The sequence below is a fragment of the Cupressus sempervirens genome, chromosome 2 (assembly GCF_028749045.1).
Source record: "Cupressus sempervirens isolate cs-2001-9-10 chromosome 2, ASM2874904v1, whole genome shotgun sequence".
In the NCBI taxonomy this organism is placed as follows: Eukaryota; Viridiplantae; Streptophyta; class Pinopsida; order Cupressales; family Cupressaceae; genus Cupressus; species Cupressus sempervirens.
In genome coordinates, this window is record NC_143119.1 from 289,574,009 (window position 1) to 289,600,088 (window position 26,080).

The 26,080-nt window shown below is 37.4% G+C and overlaps 1 protein-coding gene across 3 annotated transcripts in view; it reads right to left on the reverse strand.

Annotated features, from left to right (window-relative positions):
• LOC149572200 (Ribosomal L18p/L5e family protein) overlaps window positions 1-26,080 on the reverse strand; it is a 107,554-nt gene that overhangs the window by 32,360 nt on the left and 49,114 nt on the right. For all 3 annotated transcript variants that reach the window (XM_089813466.1, XM_089813465.1, XM_089813464.1), the window contains exon 3: window positions 23,946-24,098. In XM_089813466.1, coding sequence (XP_089669592.1) covers window positions 23,946-24,098 — 153 coding nt within the window. The remainder of the gene's footprint in view (window positions 1-23,945; window positions 24,099-26,080) is intronic.

Genomic DNA, 26,080 nt, shown 5'->3' on the forward strand with positions numbered 1-26,080 from the left:
GCTCTCTGTATTGCTCTTGCCGTCTCAAAACACAATGGGAGCTTGTGAACACATGAGTCAACAGGCTTCCATATTGTGCACTCAGTAGAGTTTTTTGATGAAATATGCACCTTCCAATTCTGATTTGTATGTGCTGTTGATTCCATCTCTGTATACTATGTATTGTATCAACCTCATCCATTATTCTTTGGACATCTTCCATATTATAATATCTCTCAATATATTGACTGTTAATTGCTTTTAGTTTCTATTATGTATATTGATATCTGTACCTTCTATAAATGATGAAAGCTCGGTGTAGAAGTCTAGATATATCACCATCTTTAATGATTACTTCTGCCTTTGATCACTGTCCAGTATCGTTCGTTGTATGTGTCTTCAAGTCATGTTTTTATGCAACATCTGCCCATTCATTTGAGTACTAGCAAGTTAATTTCAAAGCAATTTATTTATCGGTGACTTCATCTCATAGGTCTGATATCCTCTGTTTAAGTATACAGATATTTACATCCAATGACTTTTTAGTTTGTTTGCCTCAGCCTTTAAATGTTCTTGAGGACTTTCTATTTGTAGGCATGCATCCTAATTACCTTGGGACTTGAGTTACTCAAATTGTTCTGTATGCTGGTGTGATGCTTCAAGGTCTTCCTTGATTCACACAGTTTAATTGCTGTTTCAAGTTCTTCAAATCTGAAGCCTTCTTAAGATCTCTAACTGATATTTATATCTGTAGCTTATATCAAAGTTATTTCAGATCTTTGTCTTCAGTTTTATAAATCATTTAAACATATATCAAATATCAAATATTGATGATAAAATTATTATATCAATATGTATTCAATGGTGGATGAATTTCTTGTTATATCTTTGACTTTGACATGAATGATTATCCTCCTTTTTTTAAGTCTCCAACATCATAAATGGGGCTTAATTTTGCAAAAATTAAGGCTCCATCAGTGGCTCTGGTTGGGGACATATGCTCCTTGTGGGCATAATGAGATTCCAACTATCTCTGAAGAAGCAGACCGAGCATCCATGCATAACTTGATGCAAGGAAAAATTGGGTGGCCCCAGGCCCCCCAAAAAGTGAGCATTGTGTCTTTCCTCTATCAAACACTTGATTCTATTTGTGTAACAGTTTGAACCTGCTGATCATGATATGCTTTCCTTTCATCATTTGTTTAGGATAATAATTCACCCTTTCTTCATCAACAAGAGTATTTAAAAATAGATAAATTTCTGAATCATTCAACCCCAACATCTGAATCCTTGCTGAATCTGATGCATCATTTTTATGGACAACACTTGATGGATCTGTTTGATCAATGCAATCTTTGGTATCCGTCTTATGTTTAGGCTTTGAGAGATCATTTGATTTACTGCAGTTTCTGCTGAATGGGAGCTCTGTATCTACACAATCTGACCCATCTTCACAAAAAGAGTTTGAAGATAACTTGCATTCAACAAATATTACCTCTCTCTCATCAAGAACCTGATTAGATAGTACATTAGGAAAGTTTTCAGAACTTAGCTCCAATATGCTCTCTTTATCACACATATCTGATTTTGTGTCTTCTTCACATGTTTGAAACAATTGCTGCTCATGGGATGACCTGAAAGATATCTCACTTTTTGAATGCACAACATAAGTTTTATCAACTTCAAAATTTGGCCTGTTATCTTCGTTGTTTTGCTGATGGATTTGATTAGATTGGAAGTCTTCTTCAAAAAATGAATTTGAGAATATAGTGAATTCAGATATATCTGCTATCACTTCTTCTTCAAACAGTGGGTTCAAGAATATAGAAAATTGAAGCATACCATTATGAGAGCTTTCATTTGGATCATCGAGTGTGTCATCAACAAGACTAACGTCTTCATCAACATTATCTTCTGAACTTTCCTCTTGTTCATATACCATTTCATGTTCTACTTCATCCTCACTATATGATTCCTCAGAATGATCATCTCTTTCATCCAATACTTCCTGAGAATGCACCGTTCTATCAAGCTGCTCACCATAGTGAACCAAGAAAAATTTTGAGCCATTTTCCTCAACATGCTTCTAATATTCCATGTTCAATAAGGCTGAAATTTCTTCCACACTGAGAAAATCCTCTTCCCCATTTTCCCATTCATTGTCATCTGTAGGCACATGGGTTGATTCTCCTTCAAAATGTTCAAAATTTTCATCTCCATTTAAATCTGAAACTTTACTTGACTCGTATATTACTTCAGTCTCGCATTCATTTTCCTTTGTAACTAGTTCATTATCCATACGCTTGAGAAAGTTAAGAAATTGATGATAATATAAGAGGCCTAATTCCCGCATCCTGTAGAGAAGATCAGATGATGGAGGTCTGTATTTTGAAGGTATTTCTTGATAAGCATTAAACATTCTCAAGAAGAATTGTGTTGCAAATTCATCTTCTTTCTTTTCTAAATTCAAGTATGTTGTTTACCATATGGGGTAAATAAATTAATGCATACAGACAATAAAAAAGAGCATGTAATAGTAGTACTCCTTTTATTATTCGCATATGCTAAAGAGATTACATAATGCTTACAATGATTATTACAACCATGATCCAAAGTTGTACATATACCATCCCGAAGAGCCATACGGTAAAACTATTTACCCCATACAGTAAACATATGCATCCAAAGGAGATATATAATTTGGACTTTCATCCAATATTAAATGAAGAGAAGCATCAAAGCAGGATCTTTTGGCGAGATTCCCAACTCACGAAACTTTCTTATCAATTCTTTGCGTGGAGGCATGATGTCCAAAGGTACCTCCTGAAAAATATTCAACATCCCTATAAACAAATGTGCAGATGTCTCACATTCATATCTTTCCAAATTGAAAAATACATCCAAAGGGTGTATGTCTACTTCCTCCATGGTGTAACATAGATTTGCTTCATGATCATAGTACATATTCTCCATAGTACACGATCAAGTCACTTCTTTTAGAGTCTTCTCCCTCGGCAGAGCTACCAATTGAAACCTTATTGAATAGAGTTGCCACCTCTTTCGAGGAATGTATTGATCTTCCGAGTTCTCAATTCCAATAGAGTACGCTTTTAAACAAACTAATATAACTACCTTCTGATTCTAATCTTACGAATTCTGAAACTCTGGGTAACATCACAACGCCTATTGCGAGCAACTCTCCCCAGCGGAGTCATCAATCTATTGGTGGACTTGGATGGGGCGAGTAAAAGTTCTCAAGATCTTTTGTAAATCAAAGTAGATAAACTTACAAAATATCTAATAGATAGTTCCCTAGCAGAATCGCCAATCTGTTGGTTCCCAAAATCACAAATTGGAAATCCAAGAGCCTGCTACTTCTCCAATAGGACTTCTCAATCAATTCTGGCTAACGAATGGGAATACTTCTCAATTCCCCTGCACTTCAGGCTCCGCTACACTCAGGTGTGTAAACCTTCATCTCAAATTTTGACTATCTAGTTCAAGGTTTTCCTATAGCGAATTTAAACTGCTGGAATTCTCCGGTTGGCAAGGTCTTCAAACTCAATTAAAATGAAAACTGGATGCAGGATAATGGTTGAATGTTTTGTATAATTGAATAATAATTAATTTGATGCTTGTAGGAAGGAAGTTATGGAATTTTTGACTTCAATAATAAAAAGACTAGTGCCTCTGCTCATCCGAGCAATAGAGTCAACTTCAGTGAATTTTCACGTACAACTTCATAAAGTTCTTATGCACTTATACTGCCAACAATTAAATAATCAAGATGCGACAAACCAAATATTATGCAATTTTAAATTAGTCCAGATTGAATTTTAACTCCTCTAGTAGGGAGACAAACTGGACACAGATATGGAAACAATTTATTATTTCACAATATCTGTGATGATCAAATTTAAAATGCTAAACGACCTTATCCACTTATCCGACATTTAAATTGTATACAGAATTCCAAAAATAATTACAAAGGACGATTCATCTGCAATTAAATCCCCATGCCTTTAATAATAAACAAAAGACTTCTTATTTTATTATTAAAATAAAATAATTGAATAATAATAAAATAATTGAATTCATATTACAAAGTCATATTATTGCTCCTTATCCCTCCGTACAAGTAATATAAAATGCTTCTTCTAGAATCTAAATGTGAATATCCGAATATGTCTTATTTTGATATTCTTTCATTATTTACATCTTTCTTACGTATGAGGATATGACTTTTCAAATGAAGAGTCATACTACACCACCTTAATTAATCGCATCCCTTCAGTAAACAATAATTTTCAATTGCAAATTAATGCTTTTCTTAATCACTTTATTTAGCTTCTTTTCTAAGGTTACTCTTATCAATATATTCAATCTATAATTTTCCCTTTTCATGAATTCATGAAAGCTCTCGACGGCGTGAATGGAGTCTTCAAACACAATAGCACTCGATGCCTGAAATTGCATGATGACTTTCTGTGTGTAGAACCGTAGTTGTTTGGTTATTGTTGTCACTTAGCCAGAACATCGTGCATCTATATTCGCCTTCGTGACCTCCATGTCCTTCCATGTCATCTCAAAACACAATGGGAGCTTGTGAACACATGAGTCAACAGGCTTCCATATTGTGCGCTCGGCAGAGTTTTTTGATGAAATATACACCTTCCAATTCTGATTTGTATGTGTTGTCGATTCCATTTCTGTATACTGCGTATTGTATCAAGCTCATCCATTATTATTTGGACATCTTCCATATTATAATATCTCTCAGTATATTGACTGTTAATTGCTTTTAGTTTCTATTATGTATATCGATATCTGTAGCTTCTATAAATGATGAAAGCTCAGTACAGAAGTCTGGATATATCACCATCTTTGATGATTACTTCTGCCTTTGATCACTGTCTAGTATCCTTCGTTGTATGTGTCTTCAAGTCATGTTTTTATGCAACATCTGCCCATTCATTTGAGGAACTAGCAAGTTAATTTCAAAGCAATTTATTTATCAGTGACTTCATCTCTTAGGTCTGATATCCTCTGTTTAAGTATACAGATTTTAACATCCAATGACCTCTTAGTTTGTTTGCCTCAGCCTTTAAATGTTCCTGAGGACTTTCTATTTGCAGGTGTGCATCCTAATTACCCTGAGACTTGAGTTACTCAAATTGTTCTGTATGCTGGTGTGATGCTTCAAGGTCTTCCTTGATTCACACAGTTTAATTGCTGTTTCAAGTTCTTCAAATCTGAAGCCTTCTTGAGATCTCTAACTGATATTTATATCTGTAGCTTATATCAAAGTTATTTCAGGCCTTTGTCTTCAGTTTTATAAATCATTTAAACATATATCAAATATTTTCATATTGATGATAAAATTATTATATCAATATATATTCAATGGTGTATGCATTTCTTGTTATATCTTAGACTTTGACATGAATGATTATCCTCCTTTTTTAGAGTCTCCAACATCATAAATGGGGCTTTATTTTTGCAAAAAGTTAAGGTTCCATCAAGAAGGATGTTGCTAGATATTTTAAATCTGATTGATTGTCAATTTGCAGAGCCTAGGTTCCACTACCAAAGCTCTGATACCATGTTAAGTTTCTACAAATTCTGATCAACCAATACTGAAATAATTATTTGGTCTTGCTGAAAATCGATCTACTTCAATTTGGGCTGAATGTTATTGTTCAAGAAGTCTAAAATGAAATCTGGAAATTTTATTTTATCTCTGATCTAAATCGTCAAGGAGCAGACTTTGATAATATTGTGTGTCTTCTATCCACAATCTTGTTCCCATTTTATACATTAACCAAGTGTCTTGTCTTTCCATAAGACACAACCCTTCTTGGTCGGCCCTCCATGCAACAATCCTTTTCCATAACTAATCAGTGACCTTCTTCAAAGCACTTCTATTTTATGAACTCATACCTTCTGATTTTCTCAGACTATTTTATCAGTGATATAAATCTTTCACATCTGCCACACATTTTTTGTTCTTCGAATGAACACAGCTATATTTAAGATCGAGAAAAACTTCGGTTTCAACTTCCACTTCGGGTATAGCAACTGATTGGTTAATCAATATAAACACACTCACCGCCCTTCAAGTGTTTTAAATAATTTTATATTTTATATGGACATCCTTGGATGTGTTGGCTTTTGATTTGAGAAGATTTAAACTCCCTTTCAAAAATGTAAATGGAAAACCTAGGAGTTATCCAAAAGAAACCATGGTGGGTTTTCCAATAAACAAGTCAAAAGGACCAACTAACAAGACTGCTTGGATCTTCTTCTCTTTGAACTCTGCAAAATTTAGGTGGGTATAGCTAGGAATTTATGGCTCTTTATATTCAACATTTCACAATATAAATTCCTATGTAGCAGATGAATAGGCCCTATCTTCTTCTAATTCAAGAATTTAAGGAAAGAAAATGAGAGATGGCTAATTCTCATTACCTCTAAAATTTTGAATCAAGTATGGGCTTGTACGTTTAACTCATAGTACTGAAAAGTAAAAAGATTTGATTGATAATTTTTTGCTGTATAAATTTCTTCCCAGGATCCATTTAGCTTCTAAAATGATCAGTGCCTTATCCATTTAGCTACTTCTGACAAGAAATTGACACAAATGCTAGCTCTATCCTGTCACTTTGTGAAAAGGACAACAGTGCTCAATCTAGATCTTATTCTTATAACAATCTTCTTTAGACAACCTTCAATCTATCCACATTCATATCAAGCAATTACATAACCATTAGATTATCAGCAAAATATGAAAAGGAATATAACTCAAAAGAATTATAACTGAAGCTTAGAAGACATTATCAATAAGAATTAGCAAATTGAGAGCAACATGAGAAGAGACAAGATCTAAATTAAGTAATTAAAATGCAAACACTTCTTGTATTATTTCCTTTGAAAATATACAATTTGGTGTTAGTTTCTATAAGAAAAGACTCGATACTGACACATCAATGTAACTTTGCATATTCCATTAATGGCTTCTCTAAGACAAAAAATAGATACACAGTTATGGACAGAAAATTAAAAGTATGTGTTCATTTACTAATGAAAACTCGGACCCTCCTTTAGCCTTGGAAACTCATTTATATAGGATGACTTGAAATAAGCTTTGGGCACAGGGGGAAAAGGACAGCTGTCCTGAACAAAACACAGTTACATAAGAGACAAAACCCACTTTAAAAAACCCACGAGACAATTGAAAAGAGTGCATGTGGCATAATCTGAATATTCTGAAAGTATTTCCAATGATGTGTTTTATAGGTATACCCATAGTGGGTGAACCACAAAGGTAAGGTATCCTATTATGATTATTACTTGCTTCTTTTTTGGTAATTATGCTAACTGTCGATGTTATTAGGTGGGGCAAGGGCCTCTTCTACTTTATCTTTCTCGGGTTCTGGAAAACTTCTTGTGCATTTTCATCTCTTGTCTCTCCTTCAGGTTGTGGGGCCACCTTTTCCTCCTCCTTTTCGCTTTGATCTGATCCTTTGGTTTCTCCAGTTGGTAATTGGATGTCCCTTTCCTCAACCACTTCTCGTGTTTTATCTTCAACTTCTTGTGCTAGTTGTGGGACCAACCCTTCTATCTCTTCAATTGTTACCTGTATACCCTTGTCAATCAATTCTCTCTCTTAAGTGGCTGTAGATTTGTCTACTAATTCATTCTCAAATGTCATCTGTAAGAGTCCCGAAGCTGAAGAATATTCTGCCATCCATTTATTGAAAATTGTGTCATTTGGCCTATTGAAATTAAGAATTTCTTTCTCTCTATTCACAACATTTCTTCCAAGCTTATCCACTTCTTCAAAGTCTTGGTGGAAAGACTCGAAGAATATTTGAACATTTACTACTTCCACAATTCTTGCAAACCAAATATAATTTTCTTTGTTGATGACATCATTCATCCTTACAATCACAATTTCTTTTAATTCATCTCCCCATTCTTCTAGGTTTTTAATATTACCAAGGCCTATTAGCACATGGGGAAACAGATCAAAGCTTCTATTGAGATATGTGGAAAAGCATGGTTTCAATCTTTTTTGCAGTATATCCCTCTTAAGATCCAAATCCAACTGATCAATAGCTTGATCATATGTCTTTTCAATCCAATTATCAACTTTGTCAATAACAGTGGCACATAAGGCAGTGATCTCATGTTCTCTACTGATCTATTTATCTAAAATCTATCTCAAGGCACCTGGAGTATGCTCGAGCTCACTCCAAATGCCTACTAGCTTTGACATTTCTTAATGGAACAAGGGCCAATTTATTCTATCAACTAAAAACAAAATTGTGTCCCTAATTCTATCCTCATATTTCAATTGCACATCTATCTAGGCTGCCTTAAGTTTAGCCTTTTCCTCACCCAACTCTTTTGTAGTGTAGAGTTCTTAATGTTGGGGTGTTTTTGGAATGTTAATGATAGGTCCAGTAGGAGGAGGTGGTGCAAGGGACACTGTAATCATAAGTTGACTAGGTTCTTCCACCATTTTCCTCTTTCCTTGTTGTTTCACCAAATTTGCAATAATTTGCTCTATCTCATATATTTTTCTTCCCCTTCATCATAAGCTTCTAGCACCTTCTCAAGCCTAGTGTTCAACTCAATGAATTTTTTCTTATCCTTTCTTACAACATCTAGGTGGAAATCACCAGCTTCTTTATTCAAGAGGGCAGATTTTTCACTGTCTGTATCAGAGATTCTGTATACTACAAGACTCCCTGTATGCTTTGAGTCTGAGGCTTCTTGGAGTCTAGACTCATCCCTCTTCTGAATTGACCACATTACTAGGACCTTATGATCTTCATTGTATTTCACCCCTTTATGGGCTTTCTTAACTTCTTCCTCTGTGTTAAACTTAGTATTCTTTTCCCTCCTGATTGCATCAAAAATCATGGCATTAGCAATGTTCCATTCAGGCGGTACTAGAACACCAGCATAATCCTAACACCATTATCCTATTGAAGCTTGCGAACCCTTTGGTCCCACCCTACCCACATGTCTTCAAGTCGTTTTGTCACTTTCATTAAAGATCATACACCTTCCTTTGTCGACTATGCAATCCCCATAGATTTGGTCTACATCCAACGGCTGGTATTCACATTGTTATCACTGCACTCATGTGGACCCACTAGACACGTGTCAAACAGTCATTTTCTCACATTATTTAAACAACATGCAGCTTGAAATTGCAATAATGCGACCATTGTTGATCTTCTTTCAGATTAACGGCTGAAAATTTTGCATACTTCATTGTCTCTTTTGGACCCACTGGAACATGTGGCAACTTCTCGCATTCTCGCATTGTTTAAAACCTGAGCACTTCTCCATAGTGATAATGCGACATCCGTGGATCTTGATCTTAATCAACAATTGGGAAAACATTTGAAAATTGCTTGGCCTGAGTTGCGAACCAACCACAACGTAACAGTTGTCCTATGATGATGTGACTTCCTTCAAAAGTTTATAGACCCACCACATCCACGTCTCATACTCTCGCTATGTCACAATGGTTAAAACGAGCACAAGTTCCCATAAAAAAAAAGCGACAAGCATTGATTCTTTTGGCATTTGAGGGCTAATGACACAAGCTCGCTTTATCGCAAAACTTAAAGAACCTTCACATTTGCATAGTGACAACATGAGAACCGTAGATCTAGGATGAATCAAATGGTTACAAAACAACTTGTCCCTTTGGTTTACCAAAAATAATTAAACAACACACAGACAAAGCAAGACGTAATTGCGAGTAAAATAAAACCAAGGATAAAAGGAACTAAGCCCATGCTTTGAAAATTAAAAACTAGGTAAAGTGGCAATCTTAACAAAGGATTAATACAATAAGAAGGGTTTAAACCATTTTACCACACCTAGGGTTTACTCTAAAAATCCTGCCCTGGAAGAAAATAACAAGACCGATGAAATTCAAAATCTGAAAATCATTTTGAAAAAAAAGGCACTCAGAGAGGGGCTAACAAGATGCTTGTTAACCTGATAGTTTCTCTTTATTTGCAAAACCAAACATGGTAAATAATGTTACATGCAAATACAACTTTTGACAATTCTGATCAATAACAATAAACAATGACTTGTTGTGTCATCGTGACATTTAAATTTAATAATCAAACAGTCGAAGAAGACATCAAACAAGTGTTGATGTGGAGAACTTGTCAAGACTTGTCTAAGAGCATGGTAGCTCGATACAAACAAACCAAACTAAAAACTTGATGAAGATGCTATTGGTAGCCCTAAACATCTGTATGTGTTCCCAAAATCCATGTCTTCTTCCAACAAGCCCTTGAACCATTACAGTTGTTTGGGTTTCACGCATCTATATTTCAGAAAATTTGCACCAAAAACATGGCAACTCCAAGCCACAACCATAGCACACTAATCTCCAAATCCGTCATATACCTATCTCTATAGGTAGTGTTATTTTTCAAAAACATTTTATAAAGTTTCAAATCTTTATTTCTTAACTGAAGATTTATTGTATGAAGAACCTTTCATTTCTATGTATGAGTCCGAACAGTAATACTCTCCATTTCTGATATTTTTATTATGAGTTCGACCACCAAACTTTGTGTGAATTTAACAATATATCATCGATTCAAGAGCAGTCAATTGCTTCCAATTGTAGACTTTTATTTTTCCAACAAACTAAGTATAGCATCAATTTCAGCTAACTAGGAAGTTTTATTGTTTCATCAATTGTTGATTAAGTTTGGTTTACCTCTTGATGGTTCCACTATTCTTTGGTGTGACAATAAAAGTTCCTCTCATATTTCTCGCAACCTCATGGAGCATTCAAGGACTAAGTACATAGAGATCCCATTCACTCATTTGATAGTTGATTCAGGATGGCTTTCTCACCTTGGAGTACATGCCTATAGAGGCGCAATTTGGAAACATCTCCACAAAAGCTTTAGCATTGCCTCATTACCTTTAGTTGCAATCAATGCTTGGGGTTCAAAAGAAGTTGTCCTTTAGGGATCTTCATGAGGCCTCCTTCATGCTTCTTAACACTTTCTTTTCTGTTTGCATCTCTTATTAGGGGAGGAACGTTGTCCCATGAGGTTTTCTCTTTTTCCAGATATGAAAGATTCTTTTATTTTGTTACATGGGTACCTTATCAAGCCTAGTTGTCAAAACCCATCCTTGCTTTTTCTTGCATTATTATGTGTTACCCTAAGTTTCACTTAAGGAGAGATGTTACTATAATTACTTATTTGATTACACTTTCTAATACTTTCTTAAGCTCACTTAGGGTTTTTTAAGGCATTTTCTATCCTTGCACATAAAGCAAGGTCTTATGTTTTTATTCATTTTGTAATCATTTTACCTGAAAAAATAGAAAACTTATTTGCAGCTCTCGTTCGAGGAAGGTTTTCTTGGGTTTTTTGTTTGATCTTGCTCTTACATGTGTTTCATATCTTCAACAGTATTGGAATGGATGGCATAAAAGAAATCGTGATGCTTCACCCCTATAATCATCACCTACATAAAATGAATGTCATGAGGAGCATTCAAGGTCACAAAAAAATAGGTTCTTGTGAGACAAAACTCATGAAAAATGCATCTTGAAGATCAACTCAACATTTATGCGTAGCTGATTCTGGAAAAAATCGTATTTCATAATGATGTACTACAAAAAAACACCAAATACGTAAACATCATGATGAATCAAACTTTTGGAACATGCCATAGTGACATTCATTTCCTATGGTTTTGGATGTCTAAGAGTAATTGTGATATTGCTATCAAGATTTAACTATGTGATTTTTGAGTCAAACTCATTGACCCATGTTTCAAGAGTAGTGATTCAAAATGAATCCATCTCTCATGAGAATAAATGGAACACTTAGCACTCACTGGATCTAGGTGATGCTCATAGGGGTGAAGCACCGGGACTTCCCGTGAGGTCACCCATCCTAGTACTAATCCAGCCTGAGCACGCTTAACTACGAAGTTTCCTCCATGGTTAAACCCAAAGCTTGCAAACTCCGTAGTTAAGCGTGCTCAGGCTGGAGTAGTACTAGGATGGGTGACCTCCAGAGAAGTCCATTTGCAAGCTTTGGGTTTAACCATGGAGGAAACTCTGTAGTTAAGTGCGCTCAGGCTGGAGTAGTACTGGGATGGATGACCTCCCGGGAAGTCCCACTGGTTCACCTCTGTGAGCATCACCTAGATCCTATGAGTGCTAAGTGTTCCATTTATTCTCATGAGAGATGGATTCATGTTGAATCACTACTCATGAAACATGGGTCAATGAGTTTGACTCAAAAATCACACAATTAAATCTTGATAGCAATATCACAATTTGACTTGCTGTGGAAATTATCTCCTACTTGTCTAAGAGTAATCATAATTATTTTGTTCATCCCTATGGCTTAAATTTTCAAATTATATGGTTTCAAACATTCAAGGAATAAATTAACAAAGAAATTGTATTATGTCCATAGATCACCAAAAGTAGGTCAGTGGGACTCAGGAGTATACCAGCTTATAATAGAAATTCTAGAGAGTGACAACAAAGCCCAGACCATTTTCTAGACACTTAGTAAACTATTAAAACTAAAAGCATCAAGTCTAGCATTTGATAATCTTTTAACACTTCTCTTCTATTTACCATGTACCACTCTAGTAAGCTGCAAGTTTATTGTATGTGTGAACCTACGACATTCCAATACAAATCTCCTGCTTTAATTGTCAAACCATATGTCAAACCTTGGACAAATCATGAATTTGGATGAAGAGCATATATTAACTCAGTTAATATGAGCTCAACTTGCATGTTTGTGGTCTCTCTCCCACTACTAACCCTCTTTTTGCTAGACACTTTCCTTTCTGACCAGCTCGGTATCTCTGATATCATTTCGGATAAGTGTTGGTTTGGTATGGGAGATACCCTCTTCATCAGGTTTTTCTCGTTTTCTGACAGGCTTAGTGCCCTAAGAGTGAAGAAAAATTGTTCTCTCTCCCCTCTAAGATTTATCTTGATGAAGATCTCACAAAGGCATAGGTTACACAATTGAAGCATGCACAGGATATTGTGGCAAATGTTAGGCAGGCTTGAAAGTGAGCTGTTATTAGGAATCTTAGAGCAGTTGATCGTAATTCTCCTCCTACTTGATGGGTAGCGAGGACGACATCCAAAACCACATGATGATTTCGAAAGCAGTCTAACAAGAGGAAATCCCCTTCTCTTCTTGTCAACTACTGGAATGGTAATTGCTCTTTATGGTCATTACCTGGTCTCTTTTACAATGCGGTGGGGTCCGCTAATATTTTGGCCATTACTGAGACTCACAAGAGTCCCATGTGCCCTCTTCCAAGATATCTTGGATAACAATGGTTGTTAGCTTGCAGAGAAGATGTCCGCACTTCTGGTGGGGTCCGTGGGTCCGGAGGTGTTGCTTGTTTGACTAGAGATGACATCTTCAAGTTTACATCAATGGTTCACTCTGATGCCTTTGTTAGATTCATGTGGGTCCGCATTGGTCGTCAAAATTGCCAACAAAGGGACATCTTTCTTACAGTTGTTATTTTCCACTGACCCCTTCTCCATATGCCATTCATGATGTTGATGATGGTTATCATTTTGTTGACTTTCAAGAGAGCGTCTTGTAGTTTGTTGCCCTAGGTGATATCATTATTCTTGGAGACTTCAATGCTCAAACTAGGAATCTTCAGACTCCTATACATGACCGTGGCTCTCACTCGATTTGCACTTCTAAGATTGATCTGAACAATATGAGACTTCGGCGTACTTCAAATGATGCCTCTGGACCACTCTCTTGTTTTGGTCGCCACCTCCTTTGGCTCTATGAGTCCTTTGGCTTGTTGATTCTGAATGGTCTATCATTCTTTCCTGAGTCTGATCACTTTACCTATTGGCCTCACAGTGGAGGTGCGAGTGTTGTAGACTATGCCATCACCTCGTCTTCTTTCATTCCCTCCATTGATATCTTCACTATCTCTCACCTCCCCTTTGCTGACCATGCTCTTCTTAGCATTGTTTTCCGTGCTTCATCCCGTTTGTCACCTTCTCTTCAGCCCTCCCCCATTCCGACAGACTTTGTCTGTACCCCTACCCACTTCTACTACCTCGAGGGCGATGGTGAGCTCTTTTCCTTCCATCTTAGGAGAATTCTGACACCAGCTAGTTTTAGCGATTCGCACGCGACCTCTATCATGTTTGACTTGCTTCTGCCATTTGGGTATCTGCTCTTCTTTCTATTCCTCATCACTCTCCTCCCTCTCTCAGGTCTAAGTGTCGGAATACTTGTCCTATGAATCAATGGTTTGATGCTGATTCTAAAGCTTTCCATCACTCTGTTTGCTCTACTTTTGAGACTCACTCTCCTGCCTTCGGCCACCTGCATCTATCTTATCTCCATTTTCTTCGCCACAAGAAACATTCTTTTGCCTCTTCTCAATGCAGATCCCTTTGCTCCATGCTTATTCAAAATCCTCAAATCTTCTAGCGTACCCTTTTTCCTAGGTGTCCACCCCCCCCCCCCCTTCACCCTCCACCCTTGACTTCCACTCTTTGACCTCCCATACCATTTCACTTTATGATATTCTAAGGCAGCCACCTCTTCATTCCACTCCACCTCCTTACTGCCATCTGTTTACCTCCTCCAATATTTATGAGGCCATTGGACCCATGAGATGCAGTAGAGCTGCAGACGAGGATGGTTTCCAAGTAGAGCTTTTCAAACTTGGTGCTTCGGTCCTTGGTTCCTACCTTCCTACTCTCTTTAATAAAGTGGTTTGTATTGGGTTTCCTGAGTCTCAATCACGTTATGTGATCTATCCTATCCATAAGTCTGGACCCGCTTCGGACCCAGGGAACTACAGGACTATCATGATTGGGCATACTTTTGCCAAACTTTATGCCACTGCTCTGAACACCATGCTATCTGGAGAGCTTGATAGGAGAGGTTGTAGGGCTAAAAGGCAGGCTAGCTTTTGAACAAACTGTCAGACTATGGATCATATTTTCACACTGTGAGCTATTATTGAGGAAGTTAGGCACCATTCTGAGAAAGTCTATTGTTGTTTTGCGGATTTCTGCAAGGCTTTTGATATTGTTCCTAGGATGGCCTTATTTCAGAGACCTAGCGAGATTAGGATCTTAGATATGTTGTTGACTACTATTATGAGATTGTATGAGAAGGTATCTGGTAGACTCAGGACCCTAGAGGGCTTTTTTGTTCTGATTCAGAGTACCACTAGGGTAAAGCAGGGTTGCCCTCTTTCTCCTGCTCTGTTTGGCTTGTAAATTGATGAGCTCGAGGATTTCCTTGTGAACTCCTCGTAACCTGGTGATGGGTGCTATTTGCATCAAGTTTTGATCTCCATTCTCCTTTTTGCAAATGATGTTGTTCTCTTGGCCTCTTCTCCGGACAGTTTACAAAGACTTCTTGATGATTTAGCTTCTTTTTTGTGATCAGCATCAGCTAGTGGTTAATTTGGCTAAGACTCAGGTTATGATCTTTAACTGCTTAAAGATCTCTCATCTTCATTTCTCTTTTCAGGGACATGAGATTGAGATCACGTCTTCTTACATGTATCTCAGGGTAAATTTTTCAAGACCCAGTTTTAGTTTGAGATTGGTTATTCAATCTAGAGTTAGTAAGAGCATGGGTTCTCTGGCCTTGCTCAAGAGACAGTGCTTCAGACATCATTTTTAGGACACTTCGTCCAAATTGTCCCTCTTGGACTCCTTGGTTAGACCGACCGTTCTCTATGGTTTGGTGATTTGGGGGCCTTCTCTTCTTGCTCCTAATTAGGCCTCTATTGAGCATGTTCAGATATTGTTTTTACAACAGATTATTAGATGTCATAGGCTCACCCCCACAGCATTGTCTTGGCCGAGTTTGGAGCTCATCCTTTCAAACTTGCGGCTATTTTTTACTTGATCTAGTTTCTCCATCGGCTTCGAGGTTTTATGGACTCAGAGATTGACTACCACGGATACTCTCATCTAACATTTTGTTAATCTGTTAAGATTATGAGATCTTACACTTGTACTAGATCGCGTTGTTGGTAAGCCCAAGCCACTTCTCTGTTGGGTTCGATTGGGATTGAGATCGATCGTCTTCCTCTATACCAGTTCTCGCTAGATGCTCCTACTCACCTCTTCCCCTCTCGTCAGGTGTTGAACAAGTATGTCAAACAGGATATCTATAAACAGTACATTATCACTACTTGGAGTAATCCTTCTGGTGGATTACATCTTAAGATGGCCTTTTATGCGGAGCATTTTCTTGAGATTTAGAATGGTATTATTGTGCGTCCTGCTTTTCTTTATCGGCACTGGTGTCATGCCCTGCGATTCTCTCTGGCTCCTCCAGAGTTGGCTCTCACTATCTTTGGGCCTGAACCGACCACCATATGGATAGAGATGATCGGATATGTAGACTGTGTACTTTAGCTGACGTTGAGACTAAGACCCACTTCATATTTTGTTGTCCTATCTACTATGAGATCAAAGGGAGATTTTATTGTTTATTTAGAGATTGTTCTTCTCTTTCAGTGTTCTTCAGCTATATTCACCAGCGGTGTCTGGCACTTTATCTATGTGACCTCCAAGCTTCATGAGCATACCCTGCAATTAGTCACACCTCAAGGACATACTTCTGATTAGTGTATCACCGCCTTTTTCTCCCCCTTGTCTCTACCACGGGGTGTGAAAAGGCAATCTAGTATCACTCCCTCTAGATCGGTCAGACACTGTACCAATCTTTCCAAACAACAAGACTCCTCCGGCAGCTCTCGGCGGCAATCTAAGACTCTGAATCACCCGTGATTATATCCTTCTGTGACTGATTTCTTTGTACCAAGGAAGGATACTTAGTCCTTACCTTGGTTTTCCTTGTGTCATTTCTTGTTTTGTTTCTTCTCAGTCATCGTTTGTGATGCAGGAGCATCTAGTGGTGTAAGGGCAATCCCGTATCACTCAACAATATGCTTAGTGTTAGTTTTAGTTTAAAGTGTTTTTATTTCTAGATACCCATTTGGATCAAATAGAGATTCCAACTCTCATAGTTCCACTATTGGTTTTCAGGGTTAAAGTTTTGAGCACCTTGGGATACGTGCCAATGCAGAAAATAGGTTATTTTGTAATTGAGCCATAATTATGATGAGTTATAGGGTGTAAGTTGGAGGGATGATTATAATTGTAATTTAAAGCACTCCAAAAAAAGGATCAAACCAAAAGGCTTTGCAGTTTGAAAGTTATTGCAGTTTTAAGTTGCCTAGAGACCCCCTAAAAGCACTTCAAAGTCAGATTTGAGGCACTAAACAGCCTCGTACAGGCCCGAAAAATTAGAGACAAGTGAAGGTTGTCTGTAGGGCTATAGAGCGCTTGGAGAGCTTTCCGAAAATGTAAACGGTTTTTCAATCGGAGTCCCGGATCAAAAGTTACGCCTCGCAGAAGTTGGACTACCATTTCTAGATTCTTCTAATTTTACACCGACTTCTGACGTGTTTTCTAGAACCTTTTGTTTTGGCAATGGATGCCAAATGGCATATTCTAAAATGTATTCCTAACCCTAAACCTAATTTGGGTTACTTAAGGTCACTTCTGGCATTGTAAAGGCAGTTTTTGGTGGAGTTTGGGAGAGGGTCCTGTGAGAAGGGTTTTCTCCAAAATTTGGTAACACTGTAAGCCCATAGGGCATGTCATGGAGTCTATTTTTGTTGTACTAAATGTAATAGCATATCATTTCTAAAGATAATATTCCTCCTTTCCTATTGTGTTCAGTTTTTGTCTTGGATTGTGCCTTCATCAAGTGGAATCAGAGCAAGTTTTCCTGAGTGTGTAGACAAAGCGCCGACTGGGAGGCAGTTTGCACCAGGACAGTGTGGTTGTGGGTTTTGATACAAGAAGATGCCTCCATGAAGGGAGCATGGTGGAAGCGCCAGAGTTGTTACTCCTGAGGTTAGGGCCCTCCAGAGACAAGTCCAGACACTACAGAAGGAGATCCGTAGAGGGATGAATGTTGTTGTAGGTGATGAAAGTGAGGAAAAAAATGAAGGAAATATTCGGCACGAACAGGAAGTAGATGAAGAAGTCCTAAACCAGGCAGAGGAGAGGCTTTTTAGGGCCATTGCCAAGCTTGGAAAAAGACCTAAAATAGACATCGACATATTTTCGGGAAACCTAAACCCGGATGAGTTGATCGACTGGATCAATGAGCTAGACGAATATTTTGAGTATAAGGATATCGGGGACCCTAATAGGGCTAAGTTTGCGAAGGCCAAAATGAAAGGCCATGCCAAAATCTGGTGGCAAGAGATTCAGTTGAAAAGAAATAGAAGAGGAAAGGAGAAAATCACAAGATGGGATCGCATGGTGGACAAACTAAAGAAGCAGTTCATTCCTATTGATTACGAGCTTGATTTGTTCAAAAAGATGCAAGGGTTAAAGCAAGCGGAAAAATCTGTCCAGGAATACACAGGAATTACACCGTCCTTATTAGGGTGGGACATGCAAAAGCAAACAAAGAAAAAATTGCCCGTTACCTTAGTGGGTTAACACCTAGCATTCAGGAGGAGTTAAGTCTGGTTAGAATGACTAGCATTGAAGAGGCATACCAGTTTGCCTTACAAGTTGAGAAGTTAAATAAAAAGTTTGATGGAAGGAAAAGAGGACGAAGTCAAGGAGGAAGGGGCGTTGGCAGGTCATTTGGGGACCGAAATGAGAACCAAAGGAAAAATGAAGATGTGGGTACTAGCCAAAACCAGAGGAACAAGGGTTTCAATCGCTTCCGTGATCAAAACTTTGGATGTCAACGAGGAAGAGGTAGAGGACGTGGACAAGGTTTAGGAAGAGGAGGGTTCTATGGCACTTGTTTTCATTGCAATAAAGAAGGTCATCATGCCTTCAAATGCCCTCAATGCCAAGAAAGGACAGATAGGAGAGCTAATGGTCAAGCAAGGGTTGCTCATGTAGATGATGATACACAGTCATCACATTCAAAGGATGAAAAAAGAGGAGAGGTTCTAGTTAATGAAAGGGTCTTACTAAGCAGTAAGACTGAACCTAGACAAAGGAGGAGTTTGTTTCGCACCAGGTGCAAGTGCGAGGGTAAATTTTGTGATGTGATTGTTGATGGTGGAAGCACTGACAACTTGGTGTTAGAGGAGATGGTCTCAAAGCTAAAGCTCAAGAGGGAGAAATAACCTTAACCCTATCGGATTGCTTGGGTGCGGGATGATCATAAGGTCCTGATTAGTGAGCAATGTTTGGTAAAGTTCAAGATTGGGAGTTACCATGATGAGGCTCTCTGTGACATCATTCCAGTGGATGGCTGCCATTTATTGTTGGGAAGGTTGTGGCTATTTGATAGGCATGCTATACATGATGGTCGTGCAAATACATACTCTCTGACAAAGGATGGAGTTCGCCACAAATTGAAGCCCTTGATAAAGGAGGGTGAAAAGGTATGCAGTACTGCTAGGGTATTTCTTGTTGATAGAAGAAAATTTTTGGATGGCATGAAACATCAACATATGTGTTATGTTTTAATTCCTAGAAAAGAAAAGGAAGGTAGTAATGAAATTCCACTTGAAGTTTCAAGTCTATTAAGTGAGTATGGAGATGTCATCCTTGATAATGTTTCAGAAAGGTTGCCACCAGTAAGACAAATCAGTCATCAAATAGATTTAGTCCCTGAAGCTAGTTTGCCTAACAAGGCTGCCCATAGGATGACTCCTAATGAGATTGAGGAGCTAAAGAGACAAGTTCAGGAGCTGTTAAGGATAGGTTTGATTCGAGAGAGCCTAAGTCCATGTGCAGTACCAGCAATGCTGGCACCAAAGAAGGATGGAGAACGGAGAATGTGTACAGACTCTCGGGCCATAAATAGAATAACCATAAAGTATTGGTTTCCTTTGCCAAGAATGGATGATCTTATGGATTGTTTGAGTGGAGCTCAGTACTTCACAAAGATAGATCTCAAGAGTGGTTATCACCAAATACGAATACGAGAGGGAGATGAGTAGAAGACTGCATTCAAAGACCAAGGAGGGTCTATATGAGTGATTAGTCATGCCCTTTGGACCGATCAACGTGCCAAGCACCTTCATGTGGCTTATGAATGAGGTACTAAAGAAATTTTTGGAAAAATTTGTTATTGTCTATCTGGATGATATTTTGATTTTCAGTATACCTTTGGATGAACATTTATTGCACATTCATAGTGTCCTTGAAAGGTTGAGGAAAGAGAAATTGTTGATTAATTTGAAGAAGTGTAGCTTTGTCAGAAGGGAGTGAGTCTATTTAGGGTTTGTTGTATCAGCTAAGGGTCTCAAAATGGACCCAAAGAAGGTGAAGGTCATCTTGGAATGGCCTACTCCAAGATCTGCCACTAAGATGAGGGCATTCCATGGTCTAGCTAGTTTTTACAAAAAGTTCATCAGGAATTTCAATAGTATATGTGCACCCCTAACTAAAACAATGAGGGGGGATAGAAAAGAGTTTCAAGTGGACTACAAGAGCTGCCAATAGTTTTGAATTGCCGAAGAAGAAGGTGACAAAGCAACCTGTGTTGGCACTTCCTGACTTCAACAAAGTGTTCCAAGTGGATTGCGATGCTAGTGGCAGTGCTATTGGGGTTGTGTTGAGCCAAGAAGGTAAACCTATTACCTATTTCATTGAAAAGTTGAATGATGCAAAGAAGTATTCTATTTATGATCAAGAGTTCTATGCAATAGTTTAGGCCTTAAAGAAATAGGCATTATTTGTTGCCAAAAGAATTTGTTTTGTATATTGGTCACCAAGCATTGCAGTACCTAAATAGCCAAGGTAAATTGAATCAAAGACATTTGAAATGGGTAGAGTTCATGCAAAACTATACATTTGTATTGAAACATAGAAGTGGAAGGTCTAATAGGGTTGTAGATGCATTAAATAGGAGACAGTTGTTGCTGACAGTAATGCAGGTTGAAGTGGTTGGGTTTGATGAACTCAAGAATTTGTACCCTAAGGATCCTGACTTTGCAGAGGCTTGTAAAGAACCTATTACTCTAGACAGGACCAAGAAGCTAGATTACATGATTCAGGATGGTATGTTGTTCAAGGGAAGTCAATTGTGTATTCCAAGGAGTTCCATGAGGAAGAACTTGATCAAGGAGAAGCATAGTGGAGGGATGGCAGGACACTTTGGTCAAGATAAGACCATTGCCATTATTAGAGAGCATTATTTTTAGCCTCAATTGTTACAGGATGTGAAGAAGTTTGTGCAGAGTTGTCAAGTATGTCAAATAGCCAAGGGATTTAGTCAGAATGCTGGACTCTATCAGCCATTGCTTGTTCCAACAAAGCCTTGGGAGGACATAAGTATGGATTTTGTTCTTGGATTGCCAAGGACACAAAGGGGTAATGACTCAGTATTTATGGTGGTTGATAGGTTCTCCAAGATGGCACATTTCATTCCATACCACAAGACTCATGATGCAGTGCATATTGCAGATTTGTTTTTCAAAAAGGTCATGAGGCTACATGGTCTCCCAAAAAGTATTGTTTCTGATAGAGATACTAAATTTTATGGGTATTTTTGGAGTACTTTGTGGAAGAAGTTGAATACAGAATTGAAGTCTAGTTCTGCACATCATCTGCAGACTGATGGACAAACAGAAGTAGTGAATAGCAGTCTGGGCAATTTGCTGAGGTGTTTAGTAGGAGATAAGCCCAAGGGATGGGATTTGATTCTACCACAAGTAAAGTTTTCTTACAACAATTTTGTAAATAGAAGTACTAGTAGATAATCATTCCAAATTGTGTATGGGAGTAGTCCAAGGACTGCACCAAAGTTGAAGAAGATGGAGCAAGGAGAGAGGACAAGTGTTGAGGCAGAAGACTTTGCTAAACAAGTCAAGAACCTACCTGAGGAGGTGCAAACACATATTACCAAGATGTACCTAAAGTATAAGGCTAGGGCAAATCAAAAGAGGAGACATAAGGAGTTCTAAGTTGGAGATCAGGTTATGGTATACTTGAGGAAGGAACGATTTCCAGTGGGTACCTACAACAAGCTGAAGATGAAGAAATATGGCCTCTGCAAAATTTTAAAGAAACATGATTCAGGGAATGCATATGAGGTGGAGTTGCCGGATGGGATTCACATTTCTCCTATTTTCAATATTGCAGACTTAACAGAATATCATGATGATGGTGCATATGAGGAGTTGATGCTGGAGCCATGTCCAATTCCTACTGCAAAAGAAGAGATTGAAGAAATTTTGGATAGTCGTGTGGGCCGGAGTACTAGAAACAGGCAGTATGAAGAGTACCTGGTTAAGTGGAAAGGATGACCAATATAAGACTCAACTTGAACATCCGCAACGGAAGTTTCCCATTTAGGTTTTCCTCTACCAGATATAAAGTGACAAGGTCACTTTTCAATCTACCATGGGTGTCTAATGCAGGAGCATCCAATAGTGTAAGGGCAAACCTGTATCACCCAAAAATATGCTTAGTGTTAGTTTCTGTTTAAAGTGTTTTCATTTTTGGATACCTATTTGGGTCAAATAGAGATTCCAACTCTAATAGTTCCACAATTGGTTTTCTAGGTTAGAGTTTTTTAGCACCTTGGGACACGTGCCAATGCAGAAAATAGGTTATTTTGTAATTGAATCATAATTATGATAAGTTATAGGGTGTAAGTTGGAGGGATAATTATAATTGTAATTTAAAGAACTCTAGAAAAAAGAATCAGGCCAAAAGGCTTTGTGGTTTGAAAGTTATTGCAGTTTTAAGTTGCTTGGAGACCCCCTAAGAGCACTTCAAAGTCAGATTTGAGGCACTAAATAGCCTCGTACGGGCCCGAAAAATGGGGGACGAGCGAAGGTTGTCCATAGGGCTATAGAGTGCTTGGAGAGTTTTCCGGAAATGTAAGCAGTTCGTCAATCGGAGTCCCAGATCAAAAGTTATGCCCCCGAAAGTTGGACTACCATTTCTAGATTCTTTTAATTTTACACCGACTTCTAGCGTGTTTTCTAGAACCTTCTATTTTAGCGGTTGATGCTAAATGGCATATTCTAAAATGTATTCCTAACCCTAAACCTAATTCGGGTTACTTAAGGTCACTTCTGGCATTGTAAAGGCAGTTTTTGTTGGAGTTTGGGAGAGGGTACTGTGAGAAGGGTTTTCTCCAGAATCTAATAACATTGTAAGCTCATAGGGCACGTCATGGAGTCTATTTTTGTTATACTGAATGTAATAGCATATCATTTCTGCTAATAATATTCCCCCTTTCCTATTGTGTTCATTTTTTGTCTTGGATTGTGCCCTCATCAATTTGGTGCTCCTACTTTGACCGACTCTTTTGTTTGTATGCTCAGTCCCATAAACCCTTGTGGTTTTTTGTTAGACATTAATATTATTATCTTATCTTATCTTATCTTATCATGCCAACCGTATAGAAAAATGTTTATAATTATGTATTTAAGTAATTGTTGTTTGGTCCTGGCAAAGAATAGGTGAATATCCTCTATCTGGCATTTCTTCATGGAAGTTAAATCTTCAATCCTTGTGCTATTTTTATGTGCAGCCTCTCACAAAAGAAAAGATATTTATGTGCCTTTTTCATTGACCTGCAACTGACAGCCTATACACCAACACACGCAACTCAAAAAGTGTTCCATATCCCAAGGTATGCATCTCCATTGCACTCCCCCTTTGCCACCTCAGCGTCTTGAGACACAATAAGGGGGCTAAGATGGAATTTTTTCAGAATTCAATAGCATAAGTGTAGTTTCTTGATATGCAACTAAAGGCGCTAAAATTCTTCAATACATTATAAAATTGAAACTTTGTGCGTTTATGAACAGACATCCATCCACAGAACACTCTAGAAATGTGTTATGGAAAAGAAAACAGTTTACATACTTAAATCTACCTCATGGGCAAGAACACTTACTATTGAATCGCATGGTGGATATCCACGTATAGATTCCTGAAGGGTTGATGCAAAAGCAAGTATCTTCCTTTTTCTATCATCAACCAATTCAGCATACAAATGCTTCCCGGAACAAAAAATAGAAAGCCTTGGCTTCTCCGATGTTCCATTGTACTACAAACAAAATGACAATTTTCAAGATTGCAAGGAAAATAAAAAACTATTGCCATTTGCCTCCAAAAAACATAGCTAACAGGTAGAGAACACTACCAGCCTTCAAAAGATACTATCTGATCTAGACATGATTGAAGACCAATCAGCAAGAAATAAATATCTGCATCAAGTTCAACTGTTCAAAATGAAAAAAACAGGGGCAATGTGAATTCCAAGGTGTATGGAAAAATGTTCAAAACAATTTTAATAATGATGAAAAGCCATCATAAAGAGGCTTCGTTAAATTACAGATTCCGCAGGTGCTTAATGACAATCCAGTTGGTACTGTTTATATTACATTTCCTTAATGTCCATATCAATAATACCTTGCACCTTTTGGCTTTTAAGGCTTGTATTACCTCAGTTGCAACTAAAAAAATCAATCTAACAAAAGGAAAAATGCATGCAAGACACAAACAGACTAAAAGATCCCAAGATTGCTAAAAAAGCTAGCTACTTCTCAAGGAAAGCATTGGAGAACTATTGTAGTAACTATAACTTTTTATTTTTCCATGCCACACAATTTAGTTCTAGTACAATCTTATCTGTAAATCACCCAAAACTATAATAAATAGTTTACAATCTTAACCATGGGAAGATTCATAGTTCAAAATTTGGGACTTCAACAATAGCAAGGCATATACATCAGACAAGTGACACAAAATAACACTGCTGAGGTTCGGAAAAGATCTTGCCGGTTCACTCACCCCATATTAGTCAAAAATTTGTGATTCCTCTGTAGAAACTAAACAACAGGTGAACAGTTCTGATCTGTGGTAAAAAACACTCAAATTTTCCTTTTTCACACTTTTCTAGCATTCATTTGTTGTGCTTGTGCACTATTGACTTCATTGATTTAATTTTTTAGTTGATTTAACCTTATTTGGAGTGATCATCAACCAATTCAACGGATTTATTGACCAGATTAGTAACGTAGGTAACCCTTTGTTTTGTTTATCTATTTAAGCTGTTGTTTTTTTCATTTTTCTTTTGTCCAAGCACCTCTAAGGTTTCAAATTTCAATATTACATTTTTTCTTTCAGTTTTTTTCCCCCTTTCTTTCTGGTAGAGCTAATCTTTACAATTTTATTGTTTTGTTTAGCCATGGTTTCCAGCTTTGTAGACAAAGATAGCAATAAAAAGAAACCATACTAGGAGCTACATTGAGGACCCTGCCTGAAAATATGGTACACCAGGTTCCAAGGCAGAGATGATGATGTGAAATTGTCATGGTTTGAGATTATATTAGTGTTACATCCCAAAATTTTGACCTAATTTTTAACTTGTTCATAACCGTTGGATTTAACGAATTATTCTTTCATGATCATGTGAAATAGGTAGTTATTTATATACGTTGTATTACATGTTAATGAAGATGGTCATTAACCATTAACTGTTATTAGATAACTAGCAGTTGCGTGATTTAAAATAATGATTATTATGTTTTTATGAATTATTATTATGGTATAAGTGTTTTTATGGGTGATTGCAGGAGAAGATGAAGAGGGGGGAAGCATTGCTAAACAGGATCATCGGAATGGGATGTTCGCTTAGTTCAGTCATCAGGGTCAGCACGTATGACCTTAAACTTCTTTGAAAAGGATGCAACGACTTGATCACAAGATACATTTTTGGGACCACATGAGCTATTAAGAAAATAATCTAAGAAAACATAAAATAATCTAATTTAAAATGTAAAACATACCTCAAGAGATTTTTAATTGATCTTCATTGTATTATTATAATAAATACTTACGTACATATAAATATAAAAATGAAATGGCACCAATAAATTATAATAACATAATTTAATGATGTCACCCCATTGATATACTTACATGAACGTATATAAGTATATAATATAATAACAAATGAAAATTATAATCTTTCCAACTCCTCTTTTCAACTTTTTATTTTAATTTTTCTTTCCCTCTCTTTTCATA